The sequence below is a fragment of the Scardinius erythrophthalmus genome (assembly GCF_964197995.2).
Source record: "Scardinius erythrophthalmus genome assembly, chromosome: 24".
Classification (NCBI taxonomy): Eukaryota; Metazoa; Chordata; class Actinopteri; order Cypriniformes; family Leuciscidae; genus Scardinius; species Scardinius erythrophthalmus.
In genome coordinates, this window is record NC_138244.1 from 8,050,167 (window position 1) to 8,073,818 (window position 23,652).

At 38.4% G+C, this 23,652-nt stretch overlaps 2 protein-coding genes across 3 annotated transcripts in view; both read left to right on the forward strand.

Annotated features, from left to right (window-relative positions):
• The first annotated feature begins 327 nt into the window (after positions 1-327).
• Positions 328-11,235, forward strand: fcsk (fucose kinase). 2 transcript variants are annotated; one of them, XM_081355463.1, is made up of 23 exons: positions 328-593; positions 1,354-1,505; positions 2,780-2,830; positions 2,905-3,027; positions 3,162-3,234; positions 3,444-3,541; positions 3,621-3,701; positions 4,688-4,807; positions 4,880-5,051; positions 5,536-5,642; positions 5,728-5,829; positions 6,029-6,202; positions 6,367-6,440; positions 6,527-6,885; positions 6,959-7,175; positions 7,431-7,597; positions 8,405-8,632; positions 8,718-8,861; positions 9,596-9,715; positions 9,849-10,036; positions 10,139-10,238; positions 10,310-10,533; positions 10,783-11,235. In XM_081355463.1, the coding sequence occupies exons 1-23, from the start codon at positions 530-532 to the stop codon at positions 10,882-10,884; spliced, it is 3,240 nt and encodes a 1,079-aa protein (XP_081211589.1). In that variant the 5' UTR covers positions 328-529; the 3' UTR covers positions 10,885-11,235. The 2 variants fall into 2 exon arrangements, with proteins under 2 accessions (XP_081211589.1, XP_081211590.1); XM_081355464.1 differs by lacking the exon at positions 10,783-11,235 and having other exon boundaries at positions 10,323-10,511.
• A 380-nt stretch (positions 11,236-11,615) lies between these two features.
• The window catches only part of LOC308684829 (GTPase IMAP family member 8-like), a 37,123-nt gene continuing 25,086 nt past the window's right edge, over positions 11,616-23,652 (forward strand). The window contains exons 1-2 of the mRNA XM_081356158.1: positions 11,616-11,655; positions 13,761-14,465. Of these exons, the coding sequence (XP_081212284.1) occupies positions 11,646-11,655; positions 13,761-14,465 (715 nt within the window). The 5' untranslated portion in view covers positions 11,616-11,645. The remainder of the gene's footprint in view (positions 11,656-13,760; positions 14,466-23,652) is intronic.

Below are 23,652 nucleotides of genomic sequence, written 5' to 3' on the forward strand. Positions count from 1 at the left end.
TAAAATAGCTTTATCCAATGAATATGTACTTAAATACTTACAATTTATCAAGTTTTAGGTTCCCAAAAAGCATAAAATAAGTCATTGTTATACTTTTTTGATAGTTTCAAACTACATTTCCCAGCAAAACCCTGGATTTATTATTTATTATAACTATTCAATTTCCTGTTTCCAAGCTAAAATCTTTAATTGTATTTCCCTGTGCAATACAAGATATCTAATCTAGGCTTATAATTATTCATAGATTTGATTCGTTGTGTTACCCCATAATCATCCACATTGTTAATCTACCACTTTTATTTAGTGTAAAACTGCATTTCCCAGCGCACCGTGCGTGCGATTAGATTGTAGTCCAGAAGCTGCTTTGTAGTCCGGAAGTGCTGCATTCGCTGTTTTGTTGTGGTAGAACGATTTTTGGCGTTCTAATCCAGTGACAGTTGGTGAATGAATCGGACCCGAGCGCGATTCGCTTCTGGTTTTTGCACGCGCTTGGTTTTTACTCACATGAGGAGAAATAACTCACGTCAGGATGAAGTGGACAGTTATTGTGCTCACATGCCAACATAAAGACAGTGTTTATGCCTTCCAGAGAGGTGAGTTCACACATCGTATGTCTTTGCATATTTATTTTTAAAAGCCTTAATCTACGTTAAAGTAATAATGTGAAAAAACTTGTAGATGATAACAAAAAGTACTATGGGATTACTCTGGGTTGTTTTGGGGACCCTCACATTTCCGGGGTTCTCAGAAGGCGGAAGTCGTCATAGTTGAGACGACACGACAGCATATCATTTTTGTATTCCCATATGCTCCATATGCAAAAAAAACAAACAAAACAAAAAAAAAAACAATGGAGTTTCAAAGACTTTACAAAAGAGCGAAAAATATTTCGACACGTTATATTATGGCAGTCAGAAGAGAGACTCTTCTGAAATTTGCCAGCACTCCCTCAGCCGTAGTAATAGAAACACCCCCTTATCAGTGTTGTTTCGTTTTTACTTCAATTACTCCAAATGTAATAAAACGCAATAGTATACCGTTATACCTATATATATATATATATATATATATATATATATATATATGTATAAAGAAAAGAAAAACCATACTACATTTGCGATGAAACGTGTCATTAATGTTTGTGAAAATGGCCCGTGTAGGCTAATATATCTTTAGACATTTGCAATGTTAATACCACTGTATTCTGTATTCACTGTATTCTCGGAAGTATCGTGGAGTATTATATAAATCTTAACACCATGTACTTTGTTGTATGTGGGTCTACCACACATTAACAGATCTCCACACCAGGTTCAGGTGGATCTCATGGATGTGTGTGTGTGTGTGTTTCAGAGCTGGAGGTGCGTCAGAAGCGAGGTGTTCTTCCGGCTGATGCCCTGCTCCTGACGGTTCCTGACCCAAACGCCCGGCTCGGCAGCGGCGGGGCCACACTGAACGCCCTGCTGGTGGCTGCAGAACACCTGAGCGCTAGAGCTGGATACAGCGTGAGCTTCACTTATGGATTCTCTCTCTCTCTCTCTCTCTCTCTCTCTCTCTCTCTCTCTCTCTCTCTCTCATACAAGTGGGATGTGCGTTCCCGAGATTAGACCTTCCGTATACAAGTGGGATGTGCGTTCCCGAGATTAGACCTTCCGTAACATAATGCCGAAAACCCGAAGTCTCTAGGTGGTCTGGTTGAGGAGTAGATAGAAGTGCAAGATTGGTGCGCACAGACAGAACAGAAATCATGAGTTAACAATCGCAATTTTGTCCGGTGGAAAATTGCGCTAAAAATTATTAGCGATACTGTAGACACCACTGGCCACAAATCACAAGAGATTTTTTTTTATTCTTTTGAAAGAAGTCTCTTGCATTTTATGAAATATTATTACAATTCAAAATAACTTTTCTAATTTAATATATTTTAAAATGTAAATAACTCCAGTCTTCAGTGTCACATGATCCTTCCGTAATCATTCTAATATGATTTAGTGCTCAATTATTATTGGTTCTCATTTGTTAATGAGTATTATTATTATTACGTTTTTGCTGCTTAACGTTTTTTGTGGAAACCATGATAATTTTTTTACAGAATTCTTTGATAAATAGAAAGTTCAATGAACTGCATTTATTTTGAAATATAAATCTTTTTTTCAACATTATTAAAGTTTTTACTGTCACTTTTGATCAATTTAATGCATCCTTACTGAATAAAAATTAATTTCTTTATTGTTTTATTATGATTATTGTAACATAATATATATATGTAGTTACCCCCACATTTTTTGATGGGAGTGTCTCATTATCTTCACAAAAATATGAAGCAGCACAACTGTTTTCAACATTGATATTAATAAGACATATTTCTTGAGTAGCAAATCAACATATTAGAATGATTTCTGAAGGATCATGTGACCCTGAAGACTGGAGTATTGCTGAAAATTCAGCTTTGATCACATGAATAAATTACATTCTAAAATATATTAAAATGAAAACACATTGTTATTTTAAATTGTACTAACATTTCACAATATTTACTTGTTTTACTGTATTTTTGATCAAATAAATGCAGCCTCGGTGAGCATAATATTCTTTTTTTCAAAAGCATTAAAACCTTTTTTTATTATTGGTAGTGTACATTCTTTAGTATTTTAGACTAGTGAATGAACTGTGAATTTCTTCTGCTTATTCAGCACTATAATATCTCAATGTTCTGATAAATGATCAGAATACAGTTTTAAACATACTTCAACACCCTTAAATGTGTGTTTGTGTTTAGGTGGTGAACGCAGATGTTCTGGATGAAGCTCATATTCTCATCCTTCACACGGTCTGTAATAAAAACAAAAAGCATTTTAGATGAAGATGATTCTCAGACGTGTGCTAATAGGTGTGTGTTTTTAGGGCAGAGATTTCCCGTGGGACGGCTGTAGCAGGGCCTTCTGCTGGATGCCCGTACAGAGATCAGATGCTGTCGAAGGAGCCGTTTGCTGCTTAGACCTGCTGCTGGATTGTCTGTCCACAAAGGTGAGTGTAAAATAACACACAGTTATGCACACACAGATGTACATGAATGCACACACCTCTCTCTATATGTAATGCAATGAGGTGAGTGTATTATGAGGCAAATGCACATTTAGTGAAACATCCTGTTGTTCTAGATTTGCGCTGGATCTCCGCCAGGCGTTTGGGTGTGCGGCACTGACATGATCCTGAACATTCCAACACGACAGTGTGAGCTAACATCATACAATCACACATCTAATGCACAAACAAAATGTCTCAAAAAGCATTTGATTTTTTCTGATTGTGATATATAAAGTCATAGTTAGCTTTTTTATTTTTTACGCACAGACAAATCAACAGTGTACAGCTTCAAAAACACTTCACAAGGAGTTTTTACTGTTGAATTTGATCAATATCTTCCCCCCTTTTCTTTACAGTGTTTTCATGGGACGGGTTCTCTGGGGTTCAGGTTGTGGCGTTGCCAGGTGACGCTTGTTTTGCTCTTAATCATGGCGTATATCTCACAGATGCAGAGGTGCGTTACTCAAAGTTAGGGTTCATTTGTTTTTTAATTTGTTTAATTTTCTGAGAATTTTTAATTACTGCTTTTACAGAACAGAGTATGTAACATTATCTATAAGGGCTCAAAGGAGAAGATCAGCCTTGCCGCACTCCCTGATGGGAAAGTACCCCTGGTATGAATTTGATGGTGCCTATATTTGTCACTAAAACTCATATATATATTTGACTCACAGCTCATAGTCATACTTTTGTTTTACATGACTGTTTTCCAGCCTTTCTTTTATCATGAGAATTAAACAGGCTAGTTTTGGTACTGTACCTTTAAGACTTTATATCAAAATGCAAAAAAAAAATTGGTTATGATCAGCTGACTGGTAAAAATAGTTTTATATTTATTAAAGAAGTCTCTTATGCTTACCAAGGCTGCATTTATTTGATCAAAATACTGTAAAAAATGGTAACATTGTGAAATAATAGTAATACAATTTAAAATAACTGTTTTCTATTTGAGAATTTTTTAAAATGTAATTTATTCCTGTGATCAAAGCCGAATTTTCAGCATCATTACGCCAGTCTTCAGTGTCACATGATCCTTCAGAAATCATTCTAATATGGTGATTTGCTGTTCAAGAAACATTTATTATTATTATCAATGCTGAAAACAGTTGTGCTTTATATTTTGTGGAAACTGTGATACATTTTTCAAGATTCTTTAATAAAAAGAGAGTTCAACGAACAGCATTAATTTGAAATATAAATCATTTGTAACATTATAAATGTCTTCACTGTTACTTTTGGTCAATTTGATCTGTCCTTGCTGAATAAAAAAATATGTATGCCCTTTAAATGCACATATTTGTCTACTATATATATGTGTGTGTATGTGTGTGTATATATATATATATATATATATATATATATATATATATATATATATATATATATATATATATAGTAGGCAAATATGTGCATTTTAAAGGGCATACATATTTTTTTATTAGCAAGGACAGATATCACATATATATATGTGTGTGTGTGTGTGTGTGTGTGTGTGTGTGTGTGTGTGTGTGTGTGTGTGTGTGTGTCACTGTCTAAATTAAAAAATAATTCTACAAATAATTCTAAAAAGTCTTCCTAAAAGTATCCGTGTGGTGTTCAGGTGTCTGGGCCGGTGTTTTTCTCTAGGGCTGTTGCAGAGAAACTCCTGCAGACTCATGTTACGTCACCGCTGGACGGCTGTACGTATCTTGGCATGGATTCAGGAGCTCCACCGCTTGAGGTAATCGCACACAACATGGTTTTCTTTCTCAGATTCCTAGATCCCACTCTCACTTTTCTTGCTCTCTTGCAGATATCTCTCTTTCTGGATATTCTGGTGTGCCTTTGCTCTGACCTGACAGAGCACGAGTTCATCAATGGAGAGAGAGCAGGCTGCAGCTCGTCCTCCGGGCCTCAGGGGGCAGCAGTGAGGAGCGGCCGCGCTGTGCTGTGGAGGACGCTTAGAGGAGCCAACATCTCTATGTGTACTCTTGTTCTTTTCTGCTCTAATGTCATTAAATTAGAATTTAACATCTGAGTGTGTTTGCATGGATGTGTTGAGAATGGAATACTTGCATATTGCATAGTGCGTATATGCATTATGCAATGACAAATGTTTCAAACATGTTTTATACATTCAAATGACCTCGTTACATACATTCAGCTCACCATGCACCTTCATTGTGCCTTTGTCTCAAATGTAAATATGGTTCACATTTAGATAAAAATTGTATTTCGCATTTTGATCCAATTTTCTAAAATGTGTTTGAAATACAGTCAAACAATGAGTCAAGAAAAAAGTCACTGCTATTACTTCCAGTGGATTAATCACACACAGGAAATAAAAGGTTAGGTGCAGTGCATTGTGGGATTCAGTTCTCAGTGAGGCATACTCTGTATACTTAACATTTTGACCTTGCATACTGAAAATTCACATGCTGTTCTGATGTAACATTTGTTCGTTGCCAGTGTACATTCCAGAGGGCCGCTATGATTATTTGACTCAGTCTGGCCGAGAACATGTCGTCCGTCTGACAGAATCTGGATCAGAGACGATGATTCTGTCTCATATTCAGGTGGGAAATGTTGTGAACGTAATCTCTTGAGATATTTATTAATAAAGTCAGTTATCATAAATGCTTTGCTCTTTCTGTTTTAAAGGAAGTGAAGTCTGTGTCAGAAGGCAGCCGGGTGATTAATAGCGTGTTGGAAGGAGATGTTCGTGTGTCAGCAGGAGCTGTAGTGCAGCACTGCCACCTACAGGTCTGGAGGATTTGTTAAATATTTAAAGGAAAGGAAATGAAAACCAACTTGACCCTTCTGGTGTTCTTACAGATTATCCTGTTTCACTTTGAAATATGCCACATTATGGAAGTAAAACTGCTTATGAATGTTTCATGTTGAATAAGTAAATCTTGCAAGTTATAATACAATAATCAAAATGTGTCAATATCAATTAAAGGGTCCAGTCCAGGTGCATTCTGGGTGCTTGCTGTCAGGGCTTGATTTGACCTCAACATCCTGCATCCAACGTCTACCGTTGTCCAGTGACATCATCGTTCAGGGTCATCGAGTGATGCTTGGAGAGTTAAAGTTAACTGTGTACACAGCGTTTGGAGCTCATGATCATTTAGAGGTGAGTTTAGAGTTTAGAGCCTGTTTTTACCCGTTCATTTAACAGATGCTTTTATCCAAAGCCACTTACAAATGAGTGAGTTCTGTATATTTGTTCTGAAGCACAAAATAAAATAATGTATGCTAGTTTTGTGCTTTATTATATGGTATTGTAATTACACACAGGCTCATGCTGATGATGTTACGGCTTCATTCCTTAATCAAAAATGGAGTGAGTTTTACAGTCGGACTGGAATACAGTAAGAAACTTCTACATTCATACCTCACTCAGACTTTAGACTAAAGGTTAGCCAGGGCCTGTGATATGATTTGTGGTGTGTTAAAGGCCTCTGGACCTTTGGGGACCTGAGAGGACCGAGTCAGGCTGTCTGCTGGACGCCCGATTGTTCCCAGTGTTCATGCCCCGTTCAGGACCCGTTGGACTGGAGGGTGTTTGTTGGCTTCTGGGCGGCGCTGGTGTGCGGGACAGCTGGAAGGAAGCCTGGAGACTCTCGCTCAGGGATATTGTGATCCTGACGGACCAGCAGACGGAGCTGCGCTGGAGAGAGAAGCTGTTCTTCAGCGTGGGTCGACGAAGAGCCGCTGATGCTCTGCAAGGCCACACGGATCTCAATCTACTGCCGTTCTTCAGAGCAGCAGCGCTGGCCGGCCAGCAGGAGGCGCTACTACAGGCGCTAGATTCGGGTGAGGAGCAAAAGATGAGAAATGGTTCACATTGTTGACTTCTGAGGGTTCTATATTGAGTCTCTTTGCTCAGTTGCTGCAAACAGCAGTGGTGATCTGGGAGTCGCGGCTCGTTGTCTGGCCTGTATCGCAGATGTTCTTGGCTGTCTGGCGGGCGAGGGTAAAGGCGGTTTACGCAGCGGACCAGCGGCCAATCCATCATGGGCTCCTGCTTTTAAACTCCTAGAGGACGGAAACTTACCCGCTGGTGTCCAAGAACTTTCTAATCAAAGAAAGCACTGGCTCAGCAGGTCAGAACTCATAGATTTTTTTTTTAAGTGTAAAAATTTGACAAAAATTTTATTAAAAATGTAAGGCCCCGATGTGCTTAGAGTAAAATCGAAGTGTATTTTTTATTGAATGGAAAGCACACAGCACATATTTACATATTCATCTGAACGCCGCTCAGTTTACTAACATTATATCGCTGACGAATAGAACTTTGCCTTGAGTATATCAGGGCCTTTAAAGTGAGATGCTTTCAGATTTGTCATTGCTCTCTAAAGGCCAGATTTGTTGGTGCGAGCCGCCAGGCATTATGAGGGGGCGGGACAGATACTGCTGCGGAAGGCAGTGATGTCAGCGCGCCAGTTTGTGTTCATTGGTCGAGGAGAGATGCCGCCGATGGGCGAGTGGCAGGAAGTGGAGTGTCCCGCTCGACTGGATCTGTCAGGTGAAAACAGCATTCTTCAGTTCAACTGTACAGCAGGAAATCTGATCAGAGTTTATGTTTGACGGTGTTTTGAACTTTGATCTGATCAGAGTTTATGTTTGACAGTGTTTTGATCTTTGAACTATAGATTGAACTATAAATAGATACACTAATGTTCAAAAGTTTGGGGCAGTACAGTCAAATAAATGTCAAATAAATGTTGTTGTTTTGATCTTTCTATTCAGAATCCTTAAAAAATATATCATGGTTTCCACAAAAATATTAAGCAGCTCAACTACTTATAACTTATAACTGATAATAATAAGAAATGTTTCTTAAGAAGCAAATCAGCATATTAGAGTGATTTCCGAAGGATCATGTGACACTGAAGACTGGAGTAATGATGCTGAAAATACAGCTTTGATCACAGGAATACAATTTTAAAATGCATTAAAATAGATTTTATATTTTTAAATTTATAATATTTTACTACTTTTTTTTACTGTAGTTTTAATAAATTAAATGCAGCCTTGGTGAGCAAAGGGTATTTTTTTTCCAAAAACATTCAAAAAAATCTTACCAACCCCAAACTTTAAAAAAAGTACTGTAGATGTAGTTAGTTTATATATTTCATTGTATTTAATAATTTAACTTTGTGCTAGAATACTTAATTTTCCAGAATGCATTACCTGTGTTAAATTTCTTTGAAATGCAATTCAGTAAATTCTTCCTGTCATAAACGTATCAAAACAAAGCTTTAACTCAAAACAATTCAGATTTCATAGTGTCTTTCACACTGCTGAAAGTGTGTGTTTGAAACCGTCCCAGGCGGCTGGAGTGACACTCCTCCTATTGCGTTTGAACACGGTGGACTGGTGGTCAATGTGGCCGTCAAGGTGGATGGAAAACATCCGATTGGAGCTCGAGTTCGCCGCGTTCCAGAGCCTCATCTGCTGTTGGTCAGCGCCAGCGGTGACCCGTCCTGCAGCTTCTCCACAGAAACACTCTGTGAGGTTCTCACTGACCTGGAGGACTATTGCCAACCTCACGCTCCAGGTCAGAGAACATTCATGTGTCGTCATATACTGTGAAGTGCAATATAAAACATTTCTGTTCTTGAGAATGTTTTATTTTATTGTAGGTGCCCTGCTGAAAGCCGTGTGTGTGTGCAGTGAACTGGTGTGTGTATCGTCTCCTGTCTCTCTGAAAGAGCAGTTGTTGCAGCGCTGGGGAGGCGGACTGGAGATCCACAGCTGGTCTACACTGCCACATGGTTCTGGTCTCGGTGAGTGGGAATTACTTTTGATTGAATCACTTCACTGTTTAAATGTGCAATAATGCTTGTTTTGGAATAAACACATAAAATATATTTTGTACAAATGGGAAAAAATGTGCATAAGAAACAACAAAAGTAATAATAGATAATTTATTAATAATTAATAAGCAAAAATAATATTAATATAAAATAAACTATATATATATATACATATATATATATACACAAATAATAATCATTTATATATTATTTAATCTTTTATAATAATATAATAATGTTTGAAATATAATAATTATTTGCATTACAAATGTATAATTATTGATCATAATCATAACTTTTATTTTATAATAAGAATATTACTAATAATAATTTTTATTAAGTTAATTATTTTATAATAAATGTATAATCTTCCACTTTATTATATATATATATATATATATATATATATATATATATATATATATATATATATATTAATATTTATTAAATTGTATTATTTTGTAAATATATTAATTGGTATAGCAAGTGTATATAATCCATTTCACTACATTGTATTTTATCACGTTTATTTTATAATAATAATAATATTGAAATATGTATTTGTATAAAAATTGTATATCCATTTTACATATATTCATATTTTTGTTTTGATGAAGTTTTATGTTGGATTTTAATTTAAATAATTAATTAATTTTAAATGAAAGTGTGTGTGTGTGTGTGTGTGTGTGTGTGTGTGTTTGTAGGCACCAGCAGTATTCTGGCAGGTGCAGCTCTTGCAGCAGTTTACAGATGTACGGGACGAAGCTTCGACACAAACTCTCTCATTCATGATGTTCTTTACCTGGAGCAGATCCTCACCACCGGTACGAGAGACGCTTTCACTCTTTTATTATAACGGGATGCATCACTTCCTTTCTAGAGTAACATAGGGTTTCACTGAGCTGTGAAGCTCAACCAGGCAGGAGTTTACATTTAGTATATTTGCTGCTGTTTTAGGTGGTGGATGGCAGGATCAGGTTGGCGGGCTGTTTGGAGGAGTGAAGCTGGCTCGATCTGCAGCTCAGTTACCGCTGAGAGTGGAAGTAGAACAGCTCTCTCTTCCTCAACACTTCCAGTCTGTCCTGCAGCAGCATCTTCTTCTGGTTTACACTGGAAAGACGCGTTTAGCACGAAACCTGCTGCAGGTACGAGCGGCTGATGGTGACGGTCAGACTTCATGAGCGCTGTGTTGTGTGTCACTTATTCACAGTGTGTGTGTGTGTGTGTGTGTGTGTGTGTGTGTGCAGGACGTGGTGCGGAGCTGGTATGCGCGTTTACCCTCCATCGTACAGAACGCAGAGCAGCTGGTGACCAATGCAGAGGAGTGTGCTGAAGCCTGCAGAGAGGGTGAGACACACACACACACACACACACACACACACCAGATTCAGATGGACTCTCTGATCTCTTTCTCTCAGGATCTCTCCTCAGGTTGGGGGAGTGTATGGACACATACTGGCAGCAGAAGAAGCTGATGGCTCCAGGCTGTGAGCCGGCGGCGGTGAGATCCATGATGAACGCTCTTCAGCCGCTGAGTTTAGGACAGAGTCTGGCAGGAGCAGGAGGAGGAGGATTCCTGTTCTTACTCACCCGTGAACCTCAGCAGAAGAAACAAGTGACAGAGATTCTCACAAACATACAGGTGAGAGTCAGAGAAACTGGTTCAGCCGCTACTGAATGAGAACATGTGAAGAATGGTTGTTTTAACCCTTTCTAAACTGATAAATATAGAAGCACTTCTCTCAGAATGATTCAGTATACTGTATATGCAATTTAAATTGGTTGCTGAAAGACCCTGTGTGTTTTAGTGTCCTTGTAAAACTGAAAAACATAAATGGTGAAAGTAAAATGTATTTTATAAATAGTGTTGTTCCTGCTGTTGTTTCGACAGGGCATTGGTTCCTTCAGTGTTCATTCAGTGGAGCTGGATATGGACGGCATCTCAGTCATTCAGAAGAGCTCTGAACACCCTGAACAACAGCAGACGACTTAAATCTGACTGCCTTATAAAACTTTAACTGATATTATTTCTGAAAATATAACATTTATAAACATGTTTTAATATTTGTTAATCCTGATTATGAATGAAAGGATTTTTAAAAAATATGGAATGTATCAAAAACATTTGAACTACTAAATTACATTTAGGATTATTTTCTTGACTAAATGTAAAAGAAAATGTTATTATGCCATGTTGATGCTTGCATCTTTTACTTTTTTTTATTGTACTGTATATCTAAAGTAGCCTAATCACATAAGATTAAATAATTTAAGAACCCCCGAGGTGAAAATCAAGTTATGTTTATGTGGTGTTTTAATATGCTTGATAAACCGTGTGCAAATTAATAAGTCAACACCATTGCTGAGTATGTTCTCCTTAAAATTGCAGTGAACCAAAAAGACAGTCTCAAAAACGCGGTTTGAACCGTTTCTTTCCCATCACAAACATGTAATAATCCCGTCAACGGGCTTTTCCTCACTGACTTTCTATGATGTTCAAAGCGTTGGGACAAAGAGTATAGAAGTTACTCTTAGTAGGCTATGTTACTTTTTGTGTAGGCCTATGTGTAAAATAACCAAATAACCATAGAAGATCACCTTTGCACATTCGTACACCTGTAGACCCGCCCATGCGTGACTGTTCTGAAGCACCTGTATGATTCCAGTTAAACTTACATTGAAAGATAAACACCACAAGACTGCTGGTAAACCTACATTTACTCCGGAACTCTGACTGAAACCGTGTGAAGAAAAATGGACTTAAGTAAGAATTTATTATTTTAAAACGAATAATCTTTTCCTTGTTAATTCATAGAAAAAATTACTTTGAATCAAACTCGACGTGTTTGCTGTTTCTGTGAGACATTACTGCTTTCACTTTCATATTGGTCGATTCAGCTAAGAATTTTTAGGGCTTGCTTTATAAAGTCGCAAATACTTATAAATATGGTTAGTCAGGGATTGAGTTTTAGGTTGATTTGAAGAATACAGTAATGTTTTTTTTTTTTGTTTTTTTTTAAGTGCGTGGCTGTGCAACTACTGTGCCAGGTGTGTGTGCGCCTCGCGCGCTCAAGAAATATTTATTCATTAAGGCGAGACGCTACAGGCAAAAACAGTTTTTCTGCATGTCAATTTTGAGATTTTGGTCTTTTGACTTTTTAGAACGTGTTCTTTCAGATTAGTGGAGAGAAAACATCAAAAATACAAATTTTAAGTGTATATTTTATAGCACTGTATCTATTTCTGTTTGTAGTTTTCTGTTACAGTAGCCTACATATAGCCTATCTATCTTTACAGGCCATAGTGATGAAAAAAAAAATAAATCCAAAATCCCCTCTGTAAAAACCTTGACTGTAATATGTTAAAAAAGAATTGAGTGTTCTGATTAAGAAAATTAAACGATTCTCATTTCATCATAATTTAATTAAAGCTGCAGTCCGTAGTTTTTCCTCGGTCACCATCTCTGTTCGAAATCTGCAATTGCAGTTATTCGCGGAATTATCAACTTTACGTGGTTTGTGCCTCGGTTCGGCACAGCGCAATTAATGTTTTGAGGAGAATGTGCGGCTGTCAGTTCCAGATTCTACTTTTTGGAAATATGACCAACATAAGAATTTTCTCTGTAAAATGTTACCTGAGTAACATCCACTTTTGTTCTGACCAACTAACGGGGGAAAAAAGCATTGCAGGAAATCGCGCTGATTAAATCTAACGATCGCTTATCATATCACGTCAAACCGTGCAAATGATACTTTGTTCTCAAATTGTTAATGTTGACAACATCAGCATTGAGTGACTACATTTAATGCCCTTCCGATATTTGTCCTTGTTTTTGCATGGGCCGGTTGCAGTCTCTTTTTTTCTCTAGCCACTCCGAAGTCTTGCATTTTACAACGGGTGAATCTCCAGTTGTCACTGGAGATTGTCATTTGAACCTTTCTGGATCCACCGTCAAATTGATAAGTTTAATTATATCAAGTGCTGTGAGAAAAGGCTATAAATCTCCACATCCAACATCCTCACAAGTCACAAGCAATTCAGCTTACTAGCCGAGACCCTTCTTTATGTGTACAGATGTGACGTGTTGTGGCAAAAACAATAATTAAATAATCATCACTGCGTAAGAGACACTGAGTCAAATAGTCTTTTTCAAAAAGTATTTATTCTCTTGCAAGACAAGGTCAGACAGTCATACAGACATTCAGAGCCTGCCTGCCTGCAGAGTGTAAGACAAGGAGGAGGAGCTGTGCGACACCTTTTATATTCTTTACCTTCAGCTGTTGCTTTTCCTAGTAGTTTTCCACTAAATTTGACACACCTTTGCACTAGGACCAACAAAGTTAGATGCATCCTGACCTCTAAGGTCAGATGGTCACTCTTCGGCTATCCCCATCCTGGCTCACTCTGCACGGAGACAGATGTACAAACATACATATATCCTGTTCACATTCCGCAATATAGACATGTGACACATTACTTTGCAATATATGTTGAAGATCAATGGAAATCAAATTTTTCCATTACAATCATAATGACACAAATACATGCTCAAATTTCCCATGGAAATCCACCAGTAGGCTACCACTGAAATTAAAAACATTGTTACAATCTTACCGTTTTGAATCGGGCTGAGGCAAGCAAATCATTTTGAACACTGGCTGGTTATGTACTTGCTCAAAAATTTATTTTAGATACTTTTTAACCCAAAAACGTTACGGACTGCAGCTTTAACCTTGGGTGATGATTAACTTAACTCCATTAATGTGGCATTTGTATTATTATGATTAGCATATTTTTAGTACAGCTTTCTTGTTAACTGTTCAGAAAGCACACACAGGATAAGTGTGTTTTGTTCTCTATATGTTTCAGGTGACGCTCGACATCTCTCAGAGCTGAGGATTGTGTTGATGGGTATTAGAGAAGATGGTAAGAGTTCATCAGGAAACACCATCCTGGGCAGAGAGGAGTTTGACTTGAAGAGATCTGCTCAGTGTGTGAGGAGACATGGAGAAGTAGCAGACAGACACATCACTGTCATTGAAGCTCCAGGATGGAGGAGTAAACACACTGTAGAGAAGAGTCCTGAGATACTGAAACAGGAGATTGTGCTCAGTGTGTCTCTGTGTCCTCCAGGACCACACGCTGTACTACTGATCATACGTCTGGACACTAGATTTAAAGAGACTGAGAGAAAAGCAGTGCAGGATCATCTGGATCTTCTCAGTGAGAGAGTCTGGAGTCACACTATAGTGCTGTTCACTTATGGAGACTCTCTGTCAGACACATCTATAGAGCAACACATTGAGAGTGAAGGACAGGATCTCCAGCGGCTGCTGGACAAATGTGGGAACAGGTTTCATGTTCTCAACAATCTCAACAGGAGAGACGACACTCAGATCAAGGAGCTTCTGGAGAAGATTGAGGAGACAGTGGCACAAAACAACGGCCGCCATTTTGAAATAGACAGAAAGATTTTACAGGAGGTGGAAGAGAGAAGAAGAGCAGAGGAAGAGAGAGCAAAAGAACGAATGAAGAGGATGAAAAAACAGAGAGAAATCATCAGATCACAGATGAGTGAGTCCACATACTTTATAATGCAGATATTCACACTGAGTTTATCAAGTAAATCATGAAAATGTAACAGTCACAGCAATAATAACATGAAACTTCTTGTCATTAACCGCTATTTGTCGAGGCATTCACAATAGATGTTCAAAACAGCTCACAGTGACGGCCCATAAAAGCTGTTATTGAAGGAAAGAAGCACTTTTATTTCTTAAACAATCCTTTTCCTCATAGGGTTTGCTTTTGAGAACAGAAATCCCTTTACCTAATCCATAGAAAACAATACAAATAACAACAATAAACAACTGCAAACAGCTTGTGTTAAATATAGCCTTAAACATCAGCATTACACATATAGAAACGCCTCATGTTTGTCGCTGTTCTGAAGCTCCAGGAAGTGAATCCCGTCAAACACACTTTAAAAGTACATTACAAGTAAAAACTACGAGACTGCTGGTGAACAATATTTCATTTGAAGCCTCAACTAAGGCAAAAATATGTAAAGTAAAATGGACATCAGTAAAATTTTCACCCGTGATAGAAGCTATATTTATGAAACAAAATAATGTCAACATGTTTACAGTTTTTGCCAGACTTACTCTTTTCATATTGGTCAATACAGATACGATTTTGAATCTGTTTTTGCCACTTTAGAGTTCCAATTTTTGTTCTAGAAATCTATGCAAATTAGTGCATATTTAATTTGATAATGCTTTATTTGCATATTCTAACATAAAATTTCAGAGAATTTGTAATAAAAATGTTTTTTTTTTAGCATTTCTCAATGTAATCAATCAACTGAGGAAGTATGGTGATACCTATTAGTTACATTTTTACCCTATTCACCTGGGCCTGTATTCATAAAAAATCTTAATGCAAAGAGTAGCTCCTAGTGACAGAATTCTAAGAAAATTCTTAGAAATGTGGCCGTTAGTTAAGAAAAAAGTAATTCAGAAAGCATCTTAACCCTTAAAAGAGGTCTTAAGGTCAAAATTGTTAGGAGTACGGACGAGGACTTTTAAGAGGCTTAAGAGTTTCTTTAGCAGAGGAGAAAATGGCAGAATGACGAAGGAGAAGAAATGTGTTGCAGACAATGGATGACAGTGAGTTAATAAGACGCTATAGATTAGATCGTGCAGGGATCATGTTTGTGATAGATCTTATTAGAGACACGCTAACATCTCCAACACAACGCAGAAATGCCATAGCGCCAGAAATGAAAGTTATCACTTCACTACATTAAGATATTTGGCAACTGGGAGAATGCAAAAATGCAGCAGTGATGATCTGGGTCTGTCACAACCTTCTGTGAGCAGAGTGATCACACAAACAATTACAGCACTTTCAGAACCTCTTATTGTGTCGCAGTTCAGGAAATTAACAGCATGGTAAATAAAATAAAATAAAATAAAATAAAATAAAATACATTTATATACATATATACAAGGATTTATATATGTGAAATTTTCTTTCATTTTTATCAAGCTTGTATATTTATGTTCAGTTATTTCACATTAATGGCAATGGAAATTACCTAATAATTGTCATGATAGTGAAATAACTGAACCTAAATATACAAGCTTCATAAAAATGCTAATTTTAGAAGAAAATTTCAGATGGCACTTAGAGGCTTTTGCATCTGATATATATATATATATATATATATATATATATATATATATATATATATATATATATATATATATATATATGTTACAGGTCCCGGGCAGTCGGGAGGACTGTAAGCAGTTTAAAAAACTTAAAAGTAAATGAGAGAGAGAGAGACAATAGTTAGTGGTTGCTTAAAGGTCCTCTTTGTTGTCTTTTAATCAACATTGTACTTCAGAGTCATCAAGACACCTTGAATCACAGGATTCACAAATACATTGAAATACATATAACTAGATACTTAAATCAAATCACAATAAATAAGTAAATAAATAAATCAAGAAACCTTAACCATATGTACAGACACTAAAACATGTAAATAAACATTTGATATATTAAATTAATGAATTTAATAACTAACCTTAAAAGTAAATGAGAGAGAGAGAGACAATAGTTAGTGGTTGCTTAAAGGTCCTCTTTGTTGTCTGAGGATGCACCACAGTCGTCACGGCAACTCCTCTCTCTCAACTGCCAACCAGAATTCAGAAGATGCAGCTGAGCTGCCCAATGTAAAACTTATATATACAAGTAAACTGAAATAGACATAGGTAATAAAAGAAAGAAAGAAATATATACAAACAATCCAATATTCCTGTGACCCAACTAAATTCAGGGTGGTCACACTCTCCCCCACAAAGAAACTAATGCTTCCAAATTTCTTTAAACAACCGTATTACTTGTTGATTCCTTTTGTCTCTCAATAAACATAAATGGGATAAATTAGTGGTGGCAGTGTCTGGTATTTTATGAAAGGACCAGGTATGTAGAATGATGGTATGTATGTTGGTGTTGGAGTAGTGTAGTATTGAGAATAACTGCTTATTGGCATGGCTTGCGTCTCGTAAAACCCTACAGTGTTAACTGCTGCGTGTGTCTGTAATGATGGCTGGCCTAAATGCGAGTAGGTGAGTCTTTGTGTCGGTTTTCGATCTCTTGTAGGTCTTCTGGGATGCATTGAAGGGGAATTTTGTATAGTTGTGTGTGGGTTAGTTAAGAAAATAGGAATGTCTCCATCTTCATGGATAATCTCTGGTATGCATGTCTCCTCATCTACAAGTAAGTATTCTTCATCTGTTTGTGTTTCTGCAGGTTGCTCTTTTTGTGTGCTTTGTCTCTTTCCTCTAATAGGTTCTCTGAGGCTGGGAAATGTAAGTTCTTCAGACGGTTGTTGGTGAGTGGAATCTCTCTCCTTTGAACACGTAGGTTGTAGGTTTTTATCTCTTTTCACTGTACTCTCTGGTGTCCTTACCCAGTAGTATGTATTTTCTTCTTCAGACTCAGTGGTGTCACTGTTTGATGAAGTATCTCTCAGTGTTTTGGACCTCGTCTTTCTGTTCTTCCCCTTTCCTACTGCAGGTTGTATTTTAGATACGGGTGACGGAACAGGTAGGTCAACAGGTAGGTCATTTACAAGGTGTAGCAGATTTCTGTGTAGAGTACGAATTTTTGATGTATCATTTTCTGGACTGACTCTATATACTGGGTTGTCATTGATTTGTTCTCTAATGATGTAGATTTGTTTCTCCCAGTAAGACTTAAGTTTTTCTGGTCCACCTTTTCTCACCATGTTCTGGACAAGGACTCTATCTCCAGGGTGCAGATTGATTCCCCTAGAGTGACGGTCATAATATTTTTTTCCTTTTTCACTAGACAGTTTGCTGTTTTCACTTGCAATTCTGTACGCTTCTTTCATTCGTGCAGCCCATTTATCAGCATATCTTGTCGGAGACTCGTCTATTTCTTCTGAGTTCAGTCCAAATAGTAGATCAACTGGCAAACGAGGAGATCGACCAAACATTAAGTAAAAGGGTGAGAATCCAGTTGCCTCATGTCTTGTGCAGTTATAAGCATGAACAACACGTTCTAGATGTTCTTTCCAGTTCTCCTTTTCCTTCTCTTGGAGTGTTCTCAGCATTTGTAAGAGAGTCCTATTAAATCGCTCAGCTGGGTTGCCTTGGGGATGATAGGGTGTGGTCCTTGAATGTCCAACTCCAGATAGTCTACTTAAAGTCTTGAACAGTTCATTCTCAAATTCTCTTCCTTGGTCATGATGTAATTTATTTGGATATCCAAAGCGTGGAATAAAATCATTGAATATCTTTTCTGCTGCTGTTCTTCCAGCCTTGTTCTTGGTTGCATAGGCTTGAGCATACCTGGTAAAGTGATCGATTACAACCAGTATGTACTCAAAGCCACCTTTACTTCTTTCCAAGTGGAGATAATCTATGGAAACGAGTTCAAGAGGAAAAGTAGTTGTAATGCTTCCCATTGGAGCTCTCTCATGGGTAACAGGCTTCTTTTGCTTAATGCATGAACATCTTCTTGTAACATAATTTTCAATGTCCACTTTCATATGTGGCCAATAAAATCTTTCTCTTGCCAGATGAATCACCCTCTCTGTGCCAACATGACCCATGTCATCATGAAGATGCTTCAGAACCTTCTTCTTAAATTCAGCAGGTAAAACCAGTTGTTTCTGATGAGTGGTCTTGCGATACAACAAGCCATTCTCAATGTGAAGTTTTCGCCATTCATGTAATAATTTTTTTGCTGGGCCATGTAACCCTCTTCTGACTTATTACATGAATGGCGAAAACTTCACATTGAGAATGGCTTGTTGTATCGCAAGACCACTCATCAGAAACAACTGGTTTTACCTGCTGAATTTAAGAAGAAGGTTCTGAAGCATCTTCATGATGACATGGGTCATGTTGGCACAGAGAGGGTGATTCATCTGGCAAGAGAAAGATTTTATTGGCCACATATGAAAGTGGACATTGAAAATTATGTTACAAGAAGATGTTCATGCATTAAGCAAAAGAAGCCTGTTACCCATGAGAGAGCTCCAATGGGAAGCATTACAACTACTTTTCCTCTTGAACTCGTTTCCATAGATTATCTCCACTTGGAAAGAAGTAAAGGTGGCTTTGAGTACATACTGGTTGTAATCGATCACTTTACCAGGTATGCTCAAGCCTATGCAACCAAGAACAAGGCTGGAAGAACAGCAGCAGAAAAGATATTCAATGATTTAAAGGCTTTTTCACTAGACAGTTTGCTGTTTTCACTTGCAATTCTGTACGCTTCTTTCATTCGTGCAGCCCATTTATCAGCATATCTTGTCGGAGACTCGTCTATTTCTTCTGAGTTCAGTCCAAATAGTAGATCAACTGGCAAACGAGGAGATCGACCAAACATTAAGTAAAAGGGTGAGAATCCAGTTGCCTCATGTCTTGTGCAGTTATAAGCATGAACAACACGTTCTAGATGTTCTTTCCAGTTCTCCTTTTCCTTCTCTTGGAGTGTTCTCAGCATTTGTAAGAGAGTCCTATTAAATCGCTCAGCTGGGTTGCCTTGGGGATGATAGGGTGTGGTCCTTGAATGTCCAACTCCAGATAGTCTACTTAAAGTCTTGAACAGTTCATTCTCAAATTCTCTTCCTTGGTCATGATGTAATTTATTTGGATATCCAAAGCGTGGAATAAAATCATTGAATATCTTTTCTGCTGCTGTTCTTCCAGCCTTGTTCTTGGTTGCATAGGCTTGAGCATACCTGGTAAAGTGATCGATTACAACCAGTATGTACTCAAAGCCACCTTTACTTCTTTCCAAGTGGAGATAATCTATGGAAACGAGTTCAAGAGGAAAAGTAGTTGTAATGCTTCCCATTGGAGCTCTCTCATGGGTAACAGGCTTCTTTTGCTTAATGCATGAACATCTTCTTGTAACATAATTTTCAATGTCCACTTTCATATGTGGCCAATAAAATCTTTCTCTTGCCAGATGAATCACCCTCTCTGTGCCAACATGACCCATGTCATCATGAAGATGCTTCAGAACCTTCTTCTTAAATTCAGCAGGTAAAACCAGTTGTTTCTGATGAGTGGTCTTGCGATACAACAAGCCATTCTCAATGTGAAGTTTTCGCCATTCATGTAATAATTTTTTTGCTGGGCCATGTAACCCTCTTCTGACTTCACGGGTGAGATTTTGGTTGTTTTCTTTAAGTTTGAATATGTCCCCAATAGCAGGATCGTCTTTCTGTGCTCTCTGTAACTCGCTGTGATGAATCGTTGATAGAAAATCATGGGGAGAAAATTCTGGGCATGTGTTGGTAACATCAGAGTTTTGAGCTGTAAGCAGAGTAGCTATCCAGGCTACTTCTCTTTTCTTTGCTACCTGGCTCCCTTCCCAGGTTGCACGGACTGTATCAATGGACATCTCCTCTGAGCATGAGGTCACATACTGCCCTATGTCCAGAGGACAACGAGAAAGAGTGTCAGCATCTGTATTTTCCTTTCCTGGTCGGTACTTGATGTCAAAGTGGAAATCAGACAGTTCTCCCACCCATCGATGCCCCACAGCATTGAGCTTGGCGGTGCTCATCACATAGGTCAGAGGGTTGTTATCAGTGTATACAGTGAAATGAGGTGCATAAAACAGATAATCCCGGAATTTCTCGCATATAGCCCACTTCAAAGCTAGGAATTCAAGCTTGCCAGAGTGAAGGTTGTAATTTTTTTCTGCTGGGGTAAGGGTTCTAGATCCATATGCAATGGCCCTTAACTTTCCGTTCTGCCATTGATAGAGGACTGCCCCTAAACCCTTCTCAGAGGCATCAGTATGGAGAGTGAATGGAGAGTTGAAATCAGGATAAGCCAGCACAGGTGGATGGGTAAGAATGTCAATCAATGTTCCCAGGGTTCTCTTGTGTTCTTCAGTCCAGATCACTGGTGATTTAGAAAGAAGCTGGTTACCTTTCCTTTTTTCTTTGTTGTTTCTTTCCTTCAGTCTGATTGCATTATTTTCCTTTACTTGCAGAAGATCATAGATGGGTTTGGCAATTCTAGAGAAGTCCTGGATGTATGTTCTGTAATAGCTTAAGAATCCCAGTAATCTTCGTACTTCTCCAATGGTGCTTGGGGACTTTTCTCTCAGTGACAAAATGGCGTTGAGGTCTTTAGGGTCAATGCGGACACCTTCAGCAGAAATGAGTCGTCCCACGTAGCGAACCTCTCTTTTGAAGAACTCACATTTTGTTGGTCTGAGTTTTACCCCATGTTGTTGTAGTGCTTTTAATACTCTTCTAAGTCTTTCAAGGTGGTCTTCAAAAGTCTTTGCATAACAGAGTATATCATCCAGGTAAGGTATGCAGCAATCATCTCGAAGGGAGTCCAGCATCTCTTCCATACTTCTCTGGAATGCAGCAGGTGCGTTGGTCAGCCCAAAAGGAATCCTTACCCACTCATATAACCCCCATGGTGTAATGAAAGCCGTCAGATGTCTGGATCCCTCAGCCATAAAACCTTGGTGATATGCCTTCCCTTGATCAAGGATGGAAAACCAGCTGTAACCTCCTAAAGTGTCTGTAATGTCTTGTATACGAGGCAATGGGTGTCTGTCTGGTACTGTCTTCTGATTAAGTGAACGATAATCAACGCACAGTCTTAGTGAACCATCTTTCTTTCTTACACATACAACAGGAGCAGAGTATGGTGACTTGGACTTAACAATCCAACCTTTAGCCAACATGTCTTGAATGTACTCCTTAACTTCCTTATAGAGTGGTTTAGGTATGGAGGCATATGTTCTTTGCACAGGTATGTCATCCTTTAATGAAATAGTCATCTGTAGATTAGGAATGCATCCTATCTCATCGTTGTCACATGCAAACGCCGCTGACTCTTCATAAAGCAATTCTTTTACCTGCTCTTGCTGTTTTTTACTGAGGTGGCTAAGATCAACTGGAGGATGCCAAAGTATTGTAGAATTTTTTTCTTCATCTTTGGTTCCAGCCAGGGAGTACATACTGTTCACTTCCACAGACAAAGGTTGAAAATCTTCTTGACCATTTTCAATTATTTTTCTGACTGTCTGTATGCTCCCTAGTGTGGTCTTTCGGGGCAGTGTGATGCTATGCATGGTTTGATTGCCAACAGGAATTTGAACATATGGATTCTGTGGATTTTCAATTTTTAAAAGTCCCTCGTCAACAATCAACTGGTCCAACTGTGGACACTCCATGACAGGTTCAAACAGCACCACTGAGCTGGTTAGATAAAAGTTATCTGGAACACGACACCTAACATGAGTGACACAACCTGAGTGGATAACAATATCCTGCGGTCCAACATTTAATGAGACCTGGAAATCCAAATCTAGCTTATTTGAATTTTTTTGGTATTGAATGAGATTGACAAGAGCATTGGCTTTATCGCCTTCAATTTCCATTGCTGTGCTGAGGAGGTTAGTAAGGGTGAACAAGGCTTGAGTTTGATTTTCCCCACCTCTTATCATCTCTTGGACGACATTAAAGCCTAGAATAGGTCTTTCTAAGCCAATAGTGCTTACCAGGAAAGGAACCTGTATAGCCAGTCTAGGGTTCTCATTTCCTAGAAGGTTAAGAGTGATCTCCACCCAACCAAGGAAGGGTATTAAGTCCTTTTTTACATCTCTGACCTCCAGTTCCTGTGGGTCAATAATCTCGGTGAGTGGACGAAGCTTTGCATGAGGTAAGTAAATTTCCTTCCAATTAAAATCCATAATGCTCACCTGAGCTCCTGTGTCTAATAAAGCATTGACAGGACAACCATTCATGGTACATTTCAGCAGACACTTTTCCCCTACAAGTTGAGCAACTCTCATTTGATTGGGCTGGTTTGGAATGTATGGAGAAGTAATATTGTGAATTTCTTTTGACAAAGTGGAAGTGGCTGTAGGAGCTTGTAGCATTTCATACTGGGACGGTTGCTTTAAGTCGATCGCTGGTTGTCCCTCTGCAGTGATCGATCCCCGTTTCCCTGATCTCTTGGCTTCCCAAGGCAGCCGACAGCTCTGTGTCCCTCTGCACCGCATATAAAACAATGGCTGCAAGTGGTCACATTTTTTTCTGTGCATTCGGGGCATCGTGACTGTCCTTGTCTTTGAAGAGAACGTCTACTTGAAGAGAACTGTGGTTGGGGTCTTGATCTGTATTGACGTTGTGATTGATACTGTGTGTCCGGCTTGTAGAGTGACATGGCAGATGATGGGAACGGTGTTGGATGCTGAAAGTCGAATGTGGGTTGTTGGGGTGGTTGCTGTAGTTGCTGATATCTTTGAAGTTGTGGTTCACTGTATTCGTGCCATGAATTAGGAGGTTTTGGTAATCCAGATTGTTTCAGGGAATTCACTGCAGTAGTTAAAGCTTCGATTTGTACCCTCAGCTGCTGAATGGTCTTATCTTTTGTCGTCTCATCCACTTTCACTACTTCTTTAGCTCCCTTGTCAGACTCAAACTGTGCGCTATGTGCATGCACCACCTTATGGCGAGTAGACTGACCCAGTCGGCGTTGTCTCTCGCTTTCATCACTTGTAATTCTTATTACCTGCCTCAGCAGAATTTCATCAGAAACACTGGGGTCTGAAAGGAAAGGTCTCAACTCTCGCCGAATGTCACTGTGCTTTAGGCCGATGCCTTGTGACACAGTATGGAGAAACACACTCTGAATTGTATGGTCGTCGTATCTGATGTCTGCATTTAACTGTC